Source organism: Parasteatoda tepidariorum, chromosome 3 (genome assembly GCF_982258835.1).
Source record: "Parasteatoda tepidariorum strain Cologne lab strain chromosome 3, Ptep-v5.0, whole genome shotgun sequence".
Taxonomy (NCBI): Eukaryota; Metazoa; Arthropoda; class Arachnida; order Araneae; family Theridiidae; genus Parasteatoda; species Parasteatoda tepidariorum.
The window spans coordinates 104659259-104682366 of NC_141757.1; the positions used below are offsets into that span (position 1 = coordinate 104659259).

The 23108-nt window shown below is 30.4% G+C and overlaps 1 protein-coding gene across 1 annotated transcript in view; it reads right to left on the reverse strand.

Annotated features, from left to right (window-relative positions):
- LOC107441633 (glutamate receptor ionotropic, NMDA 3A) overlaps window positions 1-23108 on the reverse strand; it is a 220907-nt gene that overhangs the window by 59290 nt on the left and 138509 nt on the right. The window contains exon 3 of the mRNA XM_071183955.1: window positions 2750-3015. Within this exon, the coding sequence (XP_071040056.1) occupies window positions 2750-3015 (266 nt within the window). The remainder of the gene's footprint in view (window positions 1-2749; window positions 3016-23108) is intronic.

Below are 23108 nucleotides of genomic sequence, written 5' to 3' on the forward strand. Positions count from 1 at the left end.
ATTGCAAATTATGTAAAAAAATTGTAGAGAATTTACATAGTATTGTTTTAAAGTTTTGGAGGTTCAAATAGCAAGTAGTAAGAAGACCAAGTGAAGGAACAGCTCTTACCAGGAATGAACACTTCATTTTGGTTATTTTTTAATGCTCTTTATGAATTTATAAGCCATACAAATATTTAAAAACAAGCCTATTCTTGAAATTACTGTTAACTTAATTCCTAACTTTCTTTTGTAATCATGAATTGAAAATTAAAGTGTCAGCATATTAACACATACTGTTCATTCACTGGGAAATTTATGCCCAGTAAAGGAACATGCCTGTTCCCTCACTGGTTAGAAGTTGTTTTTCATATTTTTAACATACTTTTGATGCGAAACATCACTAAAGATACAAGAAAATTAAAGTTTATCTTTTATTTTCATTAACTTAGAAAAAAACCCGGTAATGGAACATTTGTTCCTTCACTGGTTTTTCATCGTTTGGTGATCCAGTGAATAAACGCCCCCTTATCTCAGTACTTCATTATGCTATGATGCTTAAAGAAAATAAAACGTAACTTCAATAACTATATTTTGAATTCTCCTTTTCACGGTGAGAAAAATAAAACTATTTCATGGAATTAATTCCACTTCAAACATATAAATACAAACACTCACCTTATAATTTTTTCAAAGAAACAAGGTGTTGCAGAGATAATAAAAAATTCAAAAATTTTTCCAGAGAGGTCTATTTGACCGGGTAATCCAAAACATTGCTAGATGACTTCCTATTGTTTGGCACTAAGCTATTGTTACCAATCAATCTAAAGAAAAACTTTCAAATTCTTATTTTTAATCAATATATATGAAATGTTCCTTCACTGGGTAGTGTTCCTTCACTGGTTGGCTTACCCTAACTGTAATTTTTTTCGAGTTTTTCATTCTTGATTATATATACATATGTATATATTAGCCAACAAAAAACTTTTCCTCCCTATCAACTGTAATGAATACATATACGCAATAAACATGAACTATTAAATTAATTATATTTACCAATAATGATTTGGTTTAATTAAATTATATTTAGCACTAATGGTTTGCTTTAATTAAATTACATTCTGCAATAATAATCACGCTGTGCCCCCTTTTTAGCATCAAAACAACAACACAATTTTAAACAAAACGTAACATTTGCCACGTAATTTAAAGCGCAGCCTAAATATAGTTTCGTTTTCTTCTTTTCAATAGAATCTGAATTTTATTCGAAGCAACTAAATTACCCCAATTCGCAAGGTTCAACGACTTATATTTGCGATGAAAATAAAGATAACGCGGGGAGTTATCAAATTTTTATTTTCTTTACGTGTTTAAAAAAACGGGTGAAGCACTGAAATAAAATTCAATCGCCAAACAGAAAATAAATTTCAGAAATGGTAAAATACGGCGTAGATGTGATTCCTGCTGGCTGGTTTCGAGTTGTATTTTTATAGTTTTTGTAGAAAGATAAACGATGACCACGTAGACATTTTCACACTGATTTACTTACTGAACTGCAAAAAAAAAAAAAAAAAAAAAATGCTTGAATGGATGATAAAATCGTCACCAATAAAGCACGACAAAAGTAACTATTACAATGCGCGATTTGAAACTCGGAAGTCATACAAATATCGTATAAAAGATATTGAGATTTTCAAAACCACATGGAAAAGCGTAGCAATTACTGCCGAAAGAACGATAAAAAATTCCATAAATTTGCAATGAAATCGGCACAAATAAAGTGTTAATTTTAATACGCGATTCGTGTGTCGTTATAGTACACATTACAAATATCAGGATTTTCAAAACCACGTGGAAATACAGAGAGATGACTACCGAAAAAAAACGATCGAAAAATAGCTTGAATTTACGATAAAATCGGCATAAATAAAGCACATCAAAAGTGATTATTAAAATTCGTGATTCGAAACTCAGTTGTCGTAAAAATATGTTATTAAAAATATCGAGATTTTAAAAAATCATGTAGAAATCAGACAATAACTATCGAAAACACGATCGAAGAGACACTTTGGAAAGGACACAAATAAAGCGCACCAGAATAATATCATTTAAAAATATTAAGATTTTCTTAACGATGTGGAAATCCGTAGCAATGACCACAGAAAAAGCGATCAAAAAACTACACAGATCTAAGAAAGAATCTCCCCAATTGGAGCGCGTTTGAAAGTGATGGTTCGAATCGGAATTTTAAATTTCAGATTTTTTTTCAAGAATATTATAATAATATTTTTCATTATATTCAGGTGCGAGACGTGATGGCTCTGGGAATAGAGCGTTCGCCTTACAATGAGGTGAACCGGGTTCGAATTCCAGCGATCGCTGGTCGATACGAATTCCGCATCCGGCTTGCACCGACCACAGTGCTGATGCAAAATATCCTCAGTGGAAGACGAATCATGGTTTAGAGTCCCCTTGCCATCAGGCTAATCATGAGAAGTTTTCAGGGCTTTCCTCTCCATGTAACGCAAATGCGGGTTATCCATCAAAAAGTCCTCCATGAAGGCAAATTTCTCCCAACACTTGATTCTGTAGTTTCCTTGTCTTCTAAATCGGGTTCAAAATCTCAAGGCTATGGAGTTGGGCATCAATAGTCGTAAACCCAAAATTGAGTTTTTTGTTCAGCAATGATTATAAATAAATATTCAGGTTCTGCCGAGGGCACCAGTTTAAATTCTGTGAACTAAAAGAAGAATGAACAGAACAGACTTACTTGAAGATGAACTGTGCGAAAGCTTCTCTGCGATCTCCGGGGCCAAACCAGCAAGAGATTGGAATGCTGTAGTTGAGGAGGTAGGCGTCAGATGTCCAGGGCGTGAGGTCTGTAGGATGGGTCAAGGCAGAAGCGGCAAATAGAACGGCTGAACGCACCACTGTACGGTCTAGAATATGACTCCGCAGTCGGAGTCCTAGCACCCCTGCAGGAAAACGGTGCTCAACCCGGTTTCCAGGAATATTTGAGCTGAAGGCACTCTCAATCTATTCAAAGGAGAAATACAAACAGTTATTTGCCGTGAATATTTTATTCTTTTCTTACTATTTTTCATTTAATTTTTATAAGTGGATAAAACTGTGAGTTTGACAAGGTTCTTCTGCAAAACCCTCAATCCAACTCATAACAAATTACAGCTTATAAGCCCTTGCCAAGTTGATGTTGTTGTTCATTTACGTCGCACTAGAGCTGCACAATGGGCTATTGGCGACGGTCTGGGAAACATCCCTGAGGATGATCCGAAGACATTCCATCACAATTTTGATCCTCTGCGGAGGGGATGGCTCCCCCGCTTCGGTAGCCCGACGACCTGCGCGCGAAGTCGAGCACTTTACGGTAGAACAGTTTAACGAGGACCAATACCGCACACCCTCGGCCCCTACGCAGGCTGATCCAAGTGGTCACCCACCCGCACACTGACCGCAGCCAGTGATGCTTGTTTTCGGTGATCTGCTGGGAACCGTGTCTTAACGATCAGTCCACTGCGGGACCTTGCCAAGTTGAAGAGCAGATGGAACGTGTTAGAGAAGAACATCACAAAGATAAACCCAGTGTTACGGTGAGATTCGAACCCACTACCTACATGTTATACAGCGCTTAGCAAAAAGGTGAGATCACTTAACCAAAGAAAGCCATTATTTATTTATATATTTTTTTCTGTCTGTTTTTGAAGAGAAAGCTTCCTTGGCAAAGAAAATTAGACAGAGAAAGCGAGGAATTGTTCCAAAGCAGATTTGAGGTTTGAATCATGCCGGAAACATGTTAAAATTTCCCCCTTTTTCTGTGATGGCTGTTGTGATTTGTAAAATTAATATTTTAGCCTTACAACAGTCATGAGGCCACTGTTGCCAAAAGGAATTTTTCTTCCACCCAGAGGGGTGCAATGTTAGATCTACCTCTTGGTGCACCCCGGGTAACGTTTATGGGGCAAAATGATTTACAATTCTGGCATGAGTTAATCCGGAAGCGAAGTTCTAGACTTCCTTTTAATAATGTCAAATGTCTAATAAAGAGCATCTTCAGGGACTCTCTCCGCGGAGAGTTCCGCAGTGAACTGATCGTAAAGACATGGTTCCCAGTAGATCACTGAAGTCAAGCATCACTGGCTGCTGTCAGTGAAGGGGTGGGTGACCACTTTGATCAGCCTGCGAATGGACCGAGGGTGCTCTGTATCGGTCCTCGTTAAATTGTTCTACCGTAAAGTGTTCGACTTCGTGTGTGGACTGATCGTATTGGTATTTAGTTGCTGGAGTACCAAAGCAGGAGAGCCATTCATCAGGAGAGTCTTCGGATCATCTTCAGTGATGTTTCCCAGACCGTCGCCAATAGCCCATAGTGCAGTTCTAGTGTGACTTAAGTAAAATACCTACCTACCTACCTACCTCTTCGTGGAGAACTCAAAAATCACAATTCCAATAAACCATGGCTTTAACAGATTCTCAATGGCCTAGATTGAAATCTGTCGCCATGTTTCATCTGATATCTGGGCACGACTGCCTGAATAAACATTTACGTCACATCAACGTGGTCAATGATTCTTTTTGTACCTTATGTGAGACAAACCTTACCTTATGTTATGTTTTGTACCTTATGTTATGTCTCCAGGAGAAGATGGATTTGTATGGACCTTTATAGATGCTCTGCTCTTTCTCGGATATCAATCTGGGTCCGCTACTGGACTGCTAGCTTTCATTTATAGATTTATTGTTATCTTTTTGAAATTCAATTGTCTTTTAATGCGCCATTGGAAATAAAAAAAAACAATTAGAAAAAAGGAGATAACGAGTTAAATTTCCCCCTCAATTCCGGTTGTATTTTTCATTCTTTTTTTGAAATGTCTTTTAGAAATCTGCGCAACCTATTTAGCACACATAAGTGCACTTCATTGCCTTAAACACGCCCAAGCTTAAATATTTATCTATCCTTAAAGAAAGACGTAAACAATGAATTAACAAATTTCTTATATCATGCAATTACAAAGCTAAACAGCATTTTATTATAATTTGAATAATATTGACTCAAGTAGTCTTCTAAAATAACTTAGATGAAGGAGTATGGATTGAATTGATTTTTATTTGTATTTTTATAGAGGAAGAAATAGAAACATTAGGTTGAGACAGTTCCGCACTAACAAACACTGTTTGAGCATTCATAAGTCACGCCAGAAATCAGTTTTAATTCGAATAAATGCTTGTTTGCTATTCTCTAATAAGCATTGCGATTTTTTTAATGATTCCAGTTGGTGAACTTGATACCTTCTGTATCGCAGAATTCAGTAACTTAACCGCATAGTCATCCCAGTAACATTTAAATTTTTTAAAAATTTCAAAGGAAAAATAATATGAAATATGGAAATCAAAAGAGATAGAATGACTTATAACTAGGACTGGGCGATATTAGAAATTATATATCGTGATATATCGTCAGTTTTGCATCGCGATATAGCGATGTATCGCGATATAGTATTTTTGAATTTCATTTACTTTAAGGCACAGAAAGTCAGATTTCTATCAAGACTTCATACGCATATTGATTTAAATCAATTTATAAATTTGAAAATATATATGTTTTGCTAAAGAAAGATATTAAATAAATTAACTAAGATGTACAAATCTTACTTAAAATATTTATTGAAAAAATGTGTGTAGATACAGAATGAAATATTTGCACTTCTTTATCGTTTATAAGGTATAAGCAGTCTTAATTTAAGTTAACCCCTAAAACACCCTTAATGAAAAAAAAAATTGTTATTAAGCAAAAGCTGATTTTAAAATTTAAAAATATATTTTAATTAAAATAAAAGTTAGATTGACTAAAAGCCGAAGTTTAAAATTAAAAATGTTCGAATTTTAAACTAAAAAGTAAACATAAGATTTGTAATAATTTCAAATTTTCGTTCTCTGAAAGATTTCTCAGTTTAAAAATAAAAAGGGAATTTTATAAAGATATCTAGCTGAAATTATTGAAAGAAAATTAAAAAAATTAAAGAAAAAAGTTTGTTAAGAAATTTATTATACACTTAAAACAAAGTGTTAAAAAAATTTTTTTTTTTAAGAAAAGAAACTTTTTTTAACAAATCAATATTTGCTTGTACTATTATGCGTAAATAATTACAGAATTATTAAGTTCGATCGTAATGTTCAAATTCTTAATGAAGAAGTAAACACAAGTTTTGTTATATTTTCTAAAAATGATCACGCAAATAACAAAAGATTTCTTAGTTTAAAAATAAAAAAATAAATAAAAGTGAAATTTATCAATATATTTACCTAACAGCATAGGAACAAAATTTAAAAAATAAGTTCGTTAAAAAATTATTTGTATGCTTAAAACAAAGAGCTAAATAAATTTTAGAAAAAAAATGCTTCTTAAACACTATTTTTATTATTATTTCATATAAATAATTAAATTAAATTAAATAATGACCGAATTATGAACGAAAAACAAAGTAAGGCAAAGTTTCTTAATTAAATTCTTAAAAATAAAAACAAAAGAATTGTGATATTCGGTAATATATTTAGCTAATTAACTAATAATATAAAACGAAAATGAAAAAAAAATAATGATTTTACTCTCTAATAAAACGAAGTAGTAATTGATAAAAAAAAAAAAGAAATGAATAAAATTCGCAAACTTTTCAAATTCTTTTGAACAAATAAAGTTTATTGACTTATGTCCAAAAAATAAGTTTTGTTTTAACTCTATTTCTAAAAATAAAAACAACTCAAGATTTATAAATTTAAAATCAGTAATAGAAGCCCATTAAATTATTAGAAGTTTTATCCGAAAGGTTTTTAATAAATTAAAAGAAAGTAAAAAAATAACCTAACAAATTTATTTACTTTGTAATTTAATTCCTTATGGGTGCCTTAAATTAGATTTCCGATAATTTTCACATTTAAAAATATAAAAAAAGTTTTGTCAGAAAATAAATAAAAAACTTACCTTATTAATGAAGAAACTTTTCTTTATAAATTCTTTTCAATAATAGATTGCGTTCAGAACAAGGTTACGACGGCGATCACGAAGTTAATCCCATTGATAATAATCTACAAGAAACGATTTCAAATCGCGAAGGTGCGAAAACGAACATGTGATATAACGATATAAGGTTTCAAAAGTGATTCTGATTCTACCGCTCATCAGTCAAGGCCATCTCAACATAACGAAACAATATCGTCTTCCACAGCGCGAGTTGGCATCGGAACGTAAGAGAAAGTCCTTGCGTGTATCGCTATATCGCTATATCGTTATATCGTCTTCTTCACTCGACGGCTTAAATCAAATTTCTGATGTATCGCTTGGAATGAAAGTTGCTGTATCGGTTTGCCGATATAGGCGCTAAATCGATATGTCGCGATATATCGATTTATAGCCCAGTCCTACTTATAACCTATTTCTTTGTCTTGTATCTTGTTTCTTTATAAGGATAAAGATTTTTTGAATATTCGAAACATGCCACCTATTGTGTCACATTCAGAGCCCTAAAGCTATTTAACTTAGACTTCAGTTCATATGTAAGTTGTAGACTAATGAAAAAACCTGGCTCTTTGTACAAGTAACAGTATCTTGCAGTGTCTCGGGTGAATTGAAAAAAAAAATCTCTAATATTTATATATATATATATATATATATATATATATATATATATATATATATATATATATATATATATATATATATATATATATATATATATATATATTGCTTTGCTGTAACTCTCATTTACAAGATAAAACCACTCAGCTAATTGTGTGTAAGAATGGATGGAGATATCAAATGCTTTCTACCATGTATTGAATGCAGTTAATGTCCAATCATGTTCAAGGTTATCGGTTTATGTCTAAAAATGGCGAATGAAGTACGTGAAACGAATTTATCTCTAATGCAATTATTTTCGAAAATGGGGATTTTATCGTACAAATCCCAATTCCAGTTTTATAACCTCAAAAGAATAGCTCGAAACAAAACTTTTTCTGATATTGCCAAATTCCATTCGCTGAGATTATTTTTATAGAAAAATAATCAAAATATTTTATCTCCCTTAATTCGATTTTATTTCTTCTAATTTGAACTTAATGGCAGATAGGTGAAGAATACTTGAAAAAAGTCAATATCTATATCAATATAAATCTATATCAATAAAATGTTACAACTAAACTTACCATCTAAAGCTGAGTACAGAGTTGGCCGTTGATTACAGTAATCGATTACAACTGTAATTGATTACAGATAATTACAGCTATGTAATCAATTACTTGTAATCACGATTACAAGTAATCAATTACTTGTAATCGTGATTACAACTTTCAAAAAATTTTGATTACAGCTGTAATCATGATTACAATTTTGATTACAGTAATCAATTACTTGTAATCACGATTACAAGTAATCAATTACTTGTAATCGTGATTACAACTTTCAAAAAATTTTGATTACAGCTGTAATCATGATTACAATTTTGATTGCAGTAATCAATTACTTGTAATCATGATTCCAAGTAATTGCGATTACAAGTAATCACAACAAAAACGATTACGAGTAATTATGATTACAAGTAATCAAAATATATGATTACATGTAATTTGATTACATGTAATTTGATTACATGTAATTGTGATTACTTGTAATCAAACTATACGATTACAAGTTATTACGATTGTATACTATAGTCAAATTTTTTATGTAAGTATTCATGTGTTTACATATTTTTATGTACATAGAATGTACGCACGCATGAACGTACAATTTGCGATTCCTATACATACAATGTATGCACAAACGTTGTTTGTACGTACAATATTCATAATTATATTATAATATACTTAATGCAATGCGCATATGCTTAGTGCATATAATTATGCATTTATGATACATGTACGCATGTATGTTAGTTTTTACAAAAAGGCAATGTTTTGTATCTTTGTATACATAGACAATGTATGTATGAAAGTAAATGAAAATAATGTTTATCCGTTTGCATGTTTTTATGTACTTAAGTACATATATTGTATAAATTTACGATAATAGCACGTATATACAATGTACGTATGTATATAAAATTGTACGTATTTACGTACAATATGTAAGAATGTTATTTAAAGGTGCATTATATGCACATAATTGCGTAAATAAAATGCGTACATGTATACATGCATATTTATATGTACATCGATATATGTGCACGCAAAGTATGTACTTATGTACAACTTACGTATGTACTTGTATAACTACATACTTTGTTAATACTTATGCGCATGTAATGCATGGATGTACAAAAAAATAGTTATATGTACAATGTACGCATGTACATACAACGTATACATGTACATAATTACAAGTAATGTACAAATACATGCGTACATTTAAATATATGTAATTACAATCTACACATACATTGTGCATACATTAAAAAAATTTATATGAGTAAAGTTATTAAAATTTGTTTTAAAATTTATTCTAAGGCATATGAAACTCGACCTCATATTTTTTAGAAAGCAAACGATAATTTTATTTTGAATTTCTAAATATTAATTCCACATATAAAATTTACCGTTTTTCTTACCATTTAAAAAATTTCTATGAATCATGCATTATGTTATAAACAAAATAAATCTGTATTGTCAAACATTTCATGAAAATACCTGAAAATAACTTTTTATTCAGAGAATTTCAAAATGATATAGAACAATTAAAGCTGAAAACTAAATTTAAAAATCGTTTGATTTTGTCATTTAACTTGCTTGAGTCATAAAAAGTTAACTTGCATGCATTTTATTTATTGCATTGTACACATATTTAGACATAAATGTAATGTACATATGTATATGTGTAGTGTATGTACGCATGTACAATGTATGTACATACATTCATGTATTGTACGTGCATATATATAGTACATATGGATATGCATACATGGAACATACGTGTATTGTACATGTGTGGATACATTCATTGGACATATATACATTGCACCATATGCATAGATAGGGATAGCATGCATGTACACATGTAAAATTTGAACGATAGAATTATGCCCAATATATTTATGCACATATGTACTGTATATGTACACACATATGTACATTATATGAACAATATATGTTCATTTCATCATATGTACATTATATGAATATACATCTGATCGCTATATGTATATACATCTGTACAATATATGCATCTCAAATGTGTGTATGTACGTACGTTATGCATGTCGAATGTATGTATGAATATATGTAAAATATAAATACGCCCAATGTACGTACAATCGTACATAAAAGTATTATGCATATTTGGATACATACATTGAGCATGAACATATTATGTATATGTACATAAATACACTGGACATGCATATCATGTACATGTATACATACATATATTGTACATCCTACAGATATACTTATATTGCACATGCATACATATATTATACTGTTCATAAATAAATTGCACATGCATGCACGGGACATACATTGTACAGACAATGTATGTATGTTCGTACAAACACAAGTACTTGTATATACATGCGTACATGAACATAGATATACATTTTACATACACAAATATTTAATAAAATGCATATATTCATTGTGTATAAATGTACATGTCTACATTGTTTGCACATACATACGTAATTATTATCTATATACATACGTACGTATATTTTATACCTACAATATAAGTGTATGTACATGTGTGTGAAACTAAATTGTCTGAACATATGCACTAGATCAAATCATATGCACATACATTTTAGTTGCATTCATTTGTACGTTTACAAATACGTACAAAATGCAGTACATGTTAATACGTGCAAAATGTATCATTATAAAATACATTCTACTATCTACTGTAAAATATAATCATTTATAAGAATACAATAGTCTTGTAATCGTGTATTTAGAATACATGTAATCATAATTACATGTAATCAAATTACATGTAATCAAATTACATGTAATCAAATTACATGTAACAATGATTACATGTAATCATGATTACATGTAATCATATATTTTGATTACTTGTAATCATAATTACTCGTAATCGTTTTTGTTGTGATTACTTGTAATCGCAATTACTTGGAATCATGATTACAAGTAATTGATTACTGTAATCAAAATTGTAATCATGATTACAGCTGTAATCAAAATTTTTTGAAAATTGTAATCATGATTACAAGTAATTGATTACTGTAATCGACTATGTAATCATGATTACAGCTGTAATCAAACTTTGTAATAACGATTACAAGTAATTGATTACTGTAATCAATATTGTAATCATGATTACAGCTGTAATCAAAATTTTTGAAAATTGTAATCATGATTACAAGTAATTGATTACTGTAATAAAAAAATGTAATCGATTACATTTTTGGCCAACTCTGGCTGAGTAGCGATTTTTATTTTATTTTGTTTGAGTTAGAGCCCCTGAATTAGACAGGCCGACTCATCATCTATTTTTGCTCCAAAGAGCTAACATAAGCACAATACTAACATAACTTTAACTTGCAAAACTTTTTTGCTCCAATATTGCTTGATAGATCAGCTCTGATAGTATAGGAGCCTTAGTTTGAGTAAGTCTTTATAATGATGTCAGAGTTTGCCATTGTTGTCCGTGTATTTCTATTGGCCTAAAAATCACGAGGTAGGATCCAGTTTTTTCTCATTCAATTCTAATTGTTTTGGTTGTCATCAGCATAAAATTTACAAAAGTCGTAAAGGTATTCGCGATCGCAACGCTCGAGTACGCCGTCTAGCGGGAGCCTGTAAATATCGGACATTAATTTATCACGTTTTCATTTAGTTCCATCAAAGTCATTGACTGAATCAGACGCCATTTTTTAGCAGCAAATAAGAAACAAAATTTCCCTAAGGAAAAGGCCGAAGAACTTCAAAAAAATCTCCAGAATATTAGTAAATCTTTCAGGAACAGAACACGCCAAACATTTGAAGAAAAATTCCTCAATAATTTTTAATTTCTATTATCAACAAACTTGCAACTGATGACTTCCGATTTCGGATACTGTTACAGATGTGTGTATTAAGGTAAAATGCATTTCTTCTGTCTTCAATTCATTACGAATTAAAGTGAAGTCAACATTGCTTTCGTCATTCCAGTGAATAAATATGAATTCAGAACATACAGAATTGTAATAGTTATAGCATATTCTTCTTCGTTATAGAATAGTATATATTTCTGTATCCATATAATTCGGAAAACAACAATAAAAAATTATCCAAGTTACTTGAAATAGTGCTATTTGTGCTGATTCTTAATTAATTTAAATCGTTTTCTTGGTAAGTTTTTTTTAATTTTGAAAGAATAAGTTCAACTAGAATTCAGCTATTCTGTTTTTAGCTACATATTCAAATTCATATCAATTATAAAATTTTGCTGTGTAGTATGTTATCTAAAAGTAATGAAGGTATAAACTATGTATCTATTATTTGAGAATAAAGTTTTCAAACAAGGAACTTATCAATTTGGAATTCTCCGGGAATCATAAATCAGGTAAGTGCAATGATTTTTACAATAAAAAATTTGCTTGTAAATATTTTTTTTTCATTTGATGATGGTTCTCTACAGAATGGTTTTTTACGTCTGATTAAGAACTATAAGAATAATAAAAAAAGAAACAATATGAAAGTTTTTATTTCAATGTTAATAATTCTTAAAATCGTTTTTTTTTATCCTAAGAATTCTTTATTTTCCGTTTTTTAGTTTATAATTTTTTGATAAAAATTGTTCTCAAAATAGTTTTGAAAAATTAAATGGTATAACATTATGTGTTTATGTATACTTCTTGTATATTCCAATGTTTATGATTCAGAAAAGTATGGAATAAAAATTCGGTACTTACGACGGATTAACGCCACCGCCGCTACAGATTTGGCGGTTTTTAAGTGCCGCCAATCTACACTTAAAATTTTTGCGACAGTTCATAAAATAAAACACTTTATTTAAAATCAAAATAGTTAATTGGATTTCGGTGGAAAATGAGCCGATATAGAGTTTAGCATAGATTCAAAACAATCATATCGCCATATGAACTCTGATGAATAAGATTCCAAATGAAATAACATTTCCAAAACGTACGTTTGCCAAGATAAAGTTTTATGTTGTGGGAATTGGTACATTTTCGTTTTTTCGGAAAAATATTTCCCTCCTGAAAAAATAAAATTGCATCTTGTTTTGTTTTTGGCAAATCCCAAAGACGAATATTCGTAGCACTAAAAATGGCGACAAAAAAGAATTGTTTTTTTTTTGTTTTTGTTTCGTCAGCATTCTTTATTTTACGTTTCTTAGTTTCTAAATAATGATTTTTATTGAAACTTGAAATTTTTTGATAAAAATTGTTGTCAAAAAACGTTGTTTACAAAATTAAATTTCATAAAATTATGAGGCTTATGTATACTTTTTGTTCATTTTAATTTTTGAACTAATATGATTCTTAAAACTATAGAATGTAAAGTTTAAATGGGCCTTTCATGTTATATCATTAAATTTAGTAATACTATTTCTCGGGCATTAGGTTTTAACTCTTATAAGAATATACATATTTTTTTCTGTTAATGTACAAATATTTTTCCGATGTGTTTTGGATATTCCTTCTCTAATAAAAAGAGATACCATTTTGTTTTCGGTTGTACAAGAAAGAATATCAAGCATTTTTCTTTTTTAAATTTAATAAGCCACATTAAAGAAGGAACGTTGCAATGCTACACGCTACATTAACGACGTCTCCAGAGTAACTGAATGACGGTTCATATGGAAATCGCAGGTAAGCGTCTCATACAACAACGCCCCCTATAGTTCGTTGCGATCGCGAATTGTTTTCCTTTAAATATTTTTTTATTCCTAATTTAAAGTAATTTTCCAGTACTGATATTATTAGCGTAAGTATTAAATTATGATTGTGAACTCATCAAATTTATTTGAACAATATTATGCTATAAGAATATAAATGTTATTCTAAAAAATGATTACTTCGAAAAATCACTTCTGTTCACCAAGAGATCTAAATGTTTATAATACTAATAGATAGTAATATTTGGACGTGGAGATTCTTTGTACACCTTGGTGCCTCAGAGGATGGAGCGCTCGTCACCCAATGAGGTGATCCGGATTCGAATTCCAGCGATGGCGGGTCGATTCGAATTCCGCACACGGTTCGCACTGACCACAAAGCTGATTTGAAATAGCCATTGTGATAGACGGGTCTTGGAGAGTCGCCTTGCCATCAAGCTAACTGTGGGAGGTTTTCGTGGTTTTCAAAATGCGCTTCACAAATGCGGTTTAGTTTCATCAAAAAGTCCTCCACGAAGTCCTTATCAATATTTGATCCAGGAGTTCCCTTGTTTCTTGGATCGGTTTCAAAATTACAAGGCTACGGAGTTGAACATTGGTAGTCGTAAAATCAAAAATTGGGACGGCTATTCAATGACGGTTATAAAATAAAATCACGTTTTTGCGATTCCAGTTGTGTAAGTTTTTGTTTTTATTTTTGATAAGGATTGCAAGAATATTTATTAAGGACAGTCTCTACGGATCACCCTGTTTCTTACAAATATCATAAGTTTGGCAATTTTGTAAATTTAAAAAATTTATTTCTTCCTTTCCTGTTATTGGAAGTCAATTAATGACCACAGATTTGAAAAATAAGTGACCACAGATTTAAAAACGAAAAACGTGGGGAGCATGAAATACATAACAGTACATATACGCATACATATACACATTTTCTTATTCATACACATGCAAAACACATACACATTCAGATACAATTACAGATATACATACACATATTCTCATGAACACACATACTGTTACTGTTATGTATTTTATGCACCCCACGTTTTTCGTTTTTCAAATTTTTGTTTTTTAATTATTATTCTCCACTACAAAAACGTGGTTTTTAAAAATGTTACTTTTATTTTTATTTTTTTTTGTACTCACTTCCAAAATCTCAATGTTTTCGCTCACTGTACACAAAACTTTTCAATTGACCTGTGACACTAATTTGAAATAATCGAATCGACATCAAAAGACAATCGCGAAAATATAAATTTTTCTTTAATTTTAAATTTATTTTACTTTGTATGTCTTTTTCATTTTCATGCATTGTCATCCAATTCTGAACTATGTGCCAAATCTGAAGTCTGTAGCTAGTCGGGAAATTAGTCTAAAATCGATTACAAAATTCCACCAGACATACACGAAAGCAAGTTGATATAAACGTGGTAAAATAGTTAAAACGGTATTTACTTGGAAATTATTTATTTATCACTAATTTAATAGCATTATTTACAAGTAATATTTATTTATCATCTCTCCTTAATATTATTCACTGTTATCATTGTGTTTTTGATTTATAATTAATGGCTTAGAACTAAAAGTGTTATTATTTAGCGATCTTTCGTATCCTTAAAATAAAATTTCCTTACCGCGGATTTCATGACTATAGCTCGTTCACCAGGAGTTGGCACTTGGCTCCGCCTTCATCACGTGGTATGCGACGATACTATTTCGCTATTTTTGGGAGAAGGTTGTGAGCAAACTTGAACAATGTTGCTATTTGGCGATCGTTTGGCAAAAATATTTATTTCGCAAACTTTATGTGCATTTTTTTAACAATAAATATTTCATAAATTTGATTATATTTTGCACCATTTCTTATGATATTTCTTTCTTTTGAGTGAATAGTTTGTCCTTTATGAACCATTTCGCTGGGAGAACAACAGTTTTTAAATTTAAACTATATTTAATTAGCTAGTGTAACAAAAGGTATAATAGCAGATGATAAAGCAAAGTAATGACTGAAAAATAATTCACTTTTTGTGTTTGGCGCAAATTAAGGGTTGTCTCAATTTCAACAACGGAGATGTTTCTCTTCTAACTCCCGCGCTGAAATGAACTCTGCGTCCCAGGAGGTGGAGCCAAGTCTCAACTTCTGGTGAACGAACTATAGATACATTTAGTTAGAAATATTAAGCATAGTGGTGAAAACAAAGCTTATCAAACTACATTTTATTTTCTTAATTTTCCTTTCACTTTTTAAACTTTTTTAAGGACTAAACGAACCCTGCATAAAGTGATATCATTTTATCACGCAATGTCTTACGATTGAAGTATTTAATCACCCAATTATTATAAGTTAAAAGAGTTATGTTTCCTTTTTAATTTACTTTCAAAATGAATTGCGTTCAGCCAACGTATGTGACAAAGAATATGAAATAGTTCTATAACAATATTAAGAATTAATTTATTATGATAAAATATAATAGAAGAATAAATATTTAGCTATAATTACTCAAGGAAAATTTTTTTAAGAATTTTTTTATAGTAACCAAACATTGAAAATGAATTTCAAGAACAAATCAGTATACCAAGTTGCAATGGCTATCGAACAAAATGATTAAGTTTAAATTTTATCGCAATAGAACTAGGAACGAAATCTGTAGAACTTGCGTTATTACAATAGAATATTTATTTTAAGATCTTTCAACTGAAGCATGTTTAGCTTCGATGCAATCATTACTTTATAGTCAAAAATTAATGATTGGGTATCATTTATAAGCCTTGGTTAGCGGGAAAAGCAGGACGAAATCCCTTAGTTAAGAAGGTGAAAAAGAAACTCAAACTTAGCCTGGATTTAACAAATTTTAAGAGTTTATTAAGAGTTCATTTTAAGAGTTATTTTAAACCAGACGGGATTTGAAAATAAGTTCGTGTTTTCAAACTAAACTGTGACAAGGTGACAGTAGTAAAAGGTTTATAAATTAGTTTCCAGTAAAAGATTAATAGTTGTACTGAAGACATATTCCCAGAACAGCCGTTGGCGATGGGATTTGGAAAGATTCACTGCTACGAGCAGTATTAATCATCTATCGTGATTCGTGCTTTAAGCTAAAGTTCGTGTTCTTCTCATTATTTATGAATGTATCATTAGCATTTTGTTATCCCGTTGGCGACAGAAATTATTCTGTGCACAGAGACTATGTGACTTTACTGAATGCATTATTACACGTCGCATAATTCGAGTTTTAGCTTTCAGATTTCAGAACTCAGTGCAAAATGGTAATGCAAAAGTTGGATTCTAGATAAAGTTACCGATTTAAATGCTTTTTTTTATTGGGATGAAAAAATATCAGCAAATCTTTACTCTTAAAAGAATTCAGTGAAATATTTTTACCCCAGTAATAATGTTTCCGGATTTAAAACGAAATATATTTCATAATTCTTATAACACAATTACATACACAGTATGCTCCATTATGACTTACTTTAATGTACATTCTTAGAATCTTTGTCGAAAATGAAAATGAAAAAAGTATCAACATTCGGAGACATGAATAAATATTTAAGCTTAGAAGACACAGACTGCTAGCAAAATATGACGAATTACGACTGAGGAAGGACAACTGAAAACAACAAAACCTGTTTTATTGTCGGATAAAACAATGAGAAGTTGGAAAGGGGGTAGTTTAAATATAACGTAAGCACCTAAAAGAAAGGAGTGTTTTTGATTTGCTTAAATTCGGTGACAATGACTGTGGAGGGGTAGGAACAATCCTTACGTAAGATACTAAAACTCACTTACTTTCAATTTTTAAAAAGAAAATTCCGAAAAATTTGAAAAGTTTACATCTGGAACATTTTATAGTTTTAAATAAAAGCAAAATTTTTGAAATGAAAAATATGGAAAAAAGTTCTTTTAGGAGATTCTGAAATTAAGAAGTTTGACCACTGAAAGAATACCCAGATAATTCCCCTAGAAACCCTAGAAGAGCATATTTTACTAAAAATTTTACAAACCTAAAGCATATTTTACTCAAAATTTTACAAACAAGATTTGTATTCAAACTTACATTTTGTTTCATGTAAAATTACATCGTGTATTTGAGCATAATTCTAAAATTAAATTACTATGGTAAAAATCAAAGGAGAAGAAAAAAAAATCTAGGAATCATTGTCTTTTTCTAACATACGCAAGCATAGGCTAAAGGTTGGCTTATTTTTCTTCTTTTTAGATAAAAATAATTGAAATTCCAAAATCGCCAAAAAAAGTTTCTACATAGTGTTTGAGAGACTCCAAGGCGGTTATTAGAAATATTCTCAAGTTTTGTCAGTTAGTCAAACTGGTGTCACTGTTTCCCCCTTTTTCCTCACTAGTGATTCAGCTGATTTTGATAGCGCTTTTTCTCAAATAATATTTGTTATTTTTGCATTTTATTTTTGACAAGAATCTTTAAAATATACATTAAAGATGGTCCTTACTTCCCGGATAGCATATACATTCCATAGTGGTTAGAGTATCCGGATACGGATCCATCTGGAAGTTTCTTCTTCGATCATAACTGGCGCCAAAGAATATCTCTTACACACTCCAATAAAGTTCCTTAACTCATTTTTTTTAAAGTAAATAAACAGATAACCAAATAAAATCCACAACATTTGTGAGCGTATTATTCGTTAATGTCTGGGCTATTGAAAGTTTCTAACAATAGATTCAAAGCAAACTAAGCGAAAGTCAACTAAAAAATCGAAATCGAGTTTAAAGAATAAAATTCTTGCCACCGCCAAAAAAAATATGAGAGGGCAATTTCAAAGAAGGAAAAGCTCAACTATTTGTTTTGTAATAAAACTAAACAAGCTTCGATCCAACCAATAGATACTAGGAATACAAATAATAAGTTTAAATCTTTCTGTGATAAATAGATTTGATAGCAATCTAATTTCACGAGGCATTACAGATAAGAGTGATGATGTTATTCAATAAATCAAGTGAGTGGTTCATTCAGAAAAAAGAAGCAATAATGGAGACGCTGGACACAATAGGAAGGCAACTAACGACGCCATTTTCTTTCGCCAAGCGATGGAAGTAATTTTGTCTTCATACAAGCTTTGACTCAGCATTTCTTCATTAAATGTATTGTTACACGAGGCATTATGTCTGAGGTAATGCACTGTGATAAATATCTGGGCATTATGTATCATTTTACTATTAATTTATAGATAAAGTGTCATGAGGAAGTGTTTGAGAAAACAAAAATAACTACGAGATCTGGCCAGACTTAAATTTGAAATTTTAGAAATTAGATCTGGAGTGGCTGTGACCTTGAATAACCTTTGCTTTACTCATTGGATTTTTTACATACTAAAATCTAATCTTAACAAAGTTCAAAGGGTTAACAAAGTCCAAAGGGTTAAATTAAAAGATTCTCGCTACTGCCCGTTGTGGGCCAAGGGAACATAAGGGCCCACAATTTCATGACCAATGACATGATTGTGGTAATACTGCGCACAGGCCGTCTTTACTTCCCAGACAAGTTGGCATCCATCGATATGAAGCTGGTTGGGCTTCCAAACCACCACTGGGATTTAATTCCAATTCTTCACAATGACAATTCAGTGCCTTTACCACTGATTCTTCGCGGCTCTTAACTTCAAATATAACTATTCATAATTAGTACTAACCATTAAATTACAGAGTCAGACACAAAACGTACTTTCTCTGAATAAATATACCTTTTTTTCGATGAATTCGAATTTATACCTCTAAAATATGGAAAATATGGTCCCATTAGAGGATCAAGAAAGAGGTCAAGAGTTCGGGCTTCAAATTTGTTAATTTCACTTTTTATGTTTTTAATATCTAACAGTAATTTCTAGAAATTATATTAAAACTGATTAAAAAGTTCTTGTACCCACTTCTTGTACATTCGTTAACGCAGAAATAGTTTCCAGGAATTTTTTTAAATTTTATTAGAGCGTTAGAATTTACTATTTATTTATTATTTTATTTTACGGAAGTTGAAAAAAAATATGAAATTGTAAGTGATACAAACTTTTAAAATTAAAATATGAAATTTTAAGTGACAAAATACAAAATTTGAACAAAAGAGGTAGAATGTTTCTGAGTTACATAATTTCGAAATAGGTGAATTTTCAATTAATTTTTCAAGATTTTGCTAAAACTTGGTAATTAGTTATTTATCACATAGATTAAAAACATTTGCATGCTATACTTTTCGAAATTTCTTTTAGTTCAAAATTTCTGTTAATAAATAAAATCATTTCAACTGTAATTAATAAAATCATAAAAAATCATTAAAAAAATTTTTCTTTCTTCATGAAACTGTCTTTAGGTAACCGATTTTTTATAACTGAGTGTGAGAATTTCCTGAATTAACTCATTTAATTAGATTTAACTAAAAATATAAAAAATGTAATTAACTATCAGGGCATTCGATTACACACGTGACTAAACAAATGGGATTATAGTTTCCAGATTGCATTTACCACTTCATATTTTGTAGATAAAAAATTCAAATTCATGGAAAAAAAGGTGTATTTTTTTCAGAGAAAAAATATTTTTGGGTTCAAGTCTGTAACTAAATAGTTTAGACTAATTAGTAATAGGCATGTTTGAAGTTAACCTTTTGAACCATTAAGATTGGTTCTTAGTTCGTGAAAATCCGATTATTATAATGACAATTATTCAAGGTGATATCGTTTTTTTCCTTACTGTACAGTGAACGGTTTTTCCTCACTGTAATTGGTAGAATAGTTTTTAAGAAATCGAATTTTATCTATCTGACTTTTTTTAAATTCAACTTATTAGGAACTTTTTAACCGATTTTACTCAAATTTTGTATTTTGCCGTATAAAATAATATTCTTTAAGAAGAGGCAAAAAATTGTATACCTTACAATTCAAAAATTTTCAGACTATTATTAAATAAAAAATAATAAATATTTACTAAAAGTTATTGTTTTTTTTTTGCATGGCATTATATTTAGATAAACGAATTTTATAATTGAGTTCCAAATTTTTTTAATTCGCTTTAAAAGTTCTTGAGATACGCAAATAGTAAAATTAATATTAAGGAGTTCAAACTTTGAACCGCTATTCTGATCAGAACTATCGGGACCATATTTCTCAGATTGCGGCTATCCCTATATTTTGGCGGCCAAATCCTTGAAGAAAAAGGTATGCTTATAAGGAGAAAGTACGTTTTTATGTCTGATTTCGTAACTTAAAATATCGTCTGCACTTATCAATTAGCATGTTTGAGGTCATCCCCTCGAGCCATTAAGATTGAGTCCTAGAACGTGAAGATCCGGTCATAAGATCAAAAGTTATTCAGGGTGGTCCGTTTATTTTTTTGTGCTCTGTACACCTCAAGAGATTGGGCCAAAAGCACAGAGATAAAGCTTTCAAAAAAAGGGTAATTAGTCCAAATCACTAATGCATAAAATTATTCAGGGTATTCCGTTCCGTTTAATCCTTTGACGCATATGGGACACTTATTTTAATATATATATATATTTCTGTAGCTCCAATTACTGGCAAAATATAGTTTGGTATTTTTTAATTTAAAAAAAAAACTGTTTAGTAGTTATTAAAAAATGTGATGGATTATCGGAATTATATTTGTTCTAAAATATGAAATCTAAAAAAAAAATTTTCAAATTTTCGTACATTTATATAATTTTTTTGAAATTTTTTTTATCAACAATTGATTTTGTAAATTGCAGAAATTTTAATAATGAATAACTGTCTCCCTTAAATCTAAATAAGTGGAAATGTGAAAAAGTTTCGGAAGTGAGCCACGTTTTACCTTTAACGTCGAAAAAGACACAGATGTTTCATGCTGTATTTCATAACCATAAATTATTAAAATGTTAAATGTAATATTTTTTTTACTTATTTTGACCTAAATTAATGCAAAGTAATGAAAAAAGTCTGAAAAATATGTTTAATAAAAATTCTGCTTCAAAGGGTTAGACCGTTCTTATTAAAACCGTATTAATATTTTAACAATGAAAAAAAAAACGCAATCGATATCTATCAGATTTCAATTGAGAAAGAGTAATGTAGTAAACAACAAAACTGATTTAATTAAGAGGCGAAAAGTTCAAGGAGTTTCTAATAATCGACCATCAACTTTCCTCTGTTCCCTTCAGCAATCAAACCTGTCTTGTTGTTTATGACGTTTGCCTTCCTATACTGTAATTTGTCAGATTTCGATGGCGTTTTTGGTTTTTCATCGGTTAAGTATTGATTTCTAATTCCCCCAACGAGTATACTTTTTTGTTTTAATTTTCGATGAGGATTCCAAAATTTTTTATCAAGTTTCATTGGCACCAAAGGCTTGTAACACATTTGTCGCGATCCATTGATATTTTACCTGATAAATATTAGGTTACTCCAAATATAATAGTGTAAAAAAGCACTAAAATGTAAAGTGAGCAAAAAATCAAAACAAATGAATCACTTTGAACAACTTTTGATCTAGTGATAGGATTTTATCGAACTAGGATTTAATCTTAATGGCATGAGCGAAATAAAAAAAAATTATTTTTTGAGTGAAATTATTCTTGGATAGACGAATTTTATAATTGTGTGCAAAAAGTCTTTTATTTGCTAAAAAGGTATCGAGATATGGTGAAATACGCAAAAAGTAAAATTAACATTAAGGGATCCAAACTTAATCCGACTGATCTCCTGACCATATCATAAGGACCTTATTTCCATGACTGCGGCTACCCTCTATTGTTTGGGGGTCAGGAATCATATTCCATGAAAAAAAAGACACGTTTCTTCAAAGAATGTACGTTTTTGTGTCTTACGTTTCTTAAAATATTATCTGCACTAACCAATTAGCCAAATTGGAATATATCCTTCGTAGCATTAAGACCTAGTCCTAGTACGCAAAAATCCGATTGTTAGATTAAAAGTTAATCAAAGTAATTTTTTTCCGCACTGGTACCATTTTTTACAATGATTTTTTTCGAGGAAAAGAGGTAAGTAATATAAAGTAGTAACCCTTTGATGTATGTGCTGTCACTTATTTTATATATAGGTACTTTTAGTAAATATATCATTTTTTATGGTGTGGCATTAATGAGTTAATAACAATATCCGTAGATGAATGATATCGTTTAATATAATAGGAGAGCGATAATATTCGAAACTAAATGAACAGTGCAAACGATTAACTTGGCAAGACATTTTCCCTTCTGTTTAAAATGTGCTGTTGATGATTCATTAGGAAAGATGCATTGCTTCA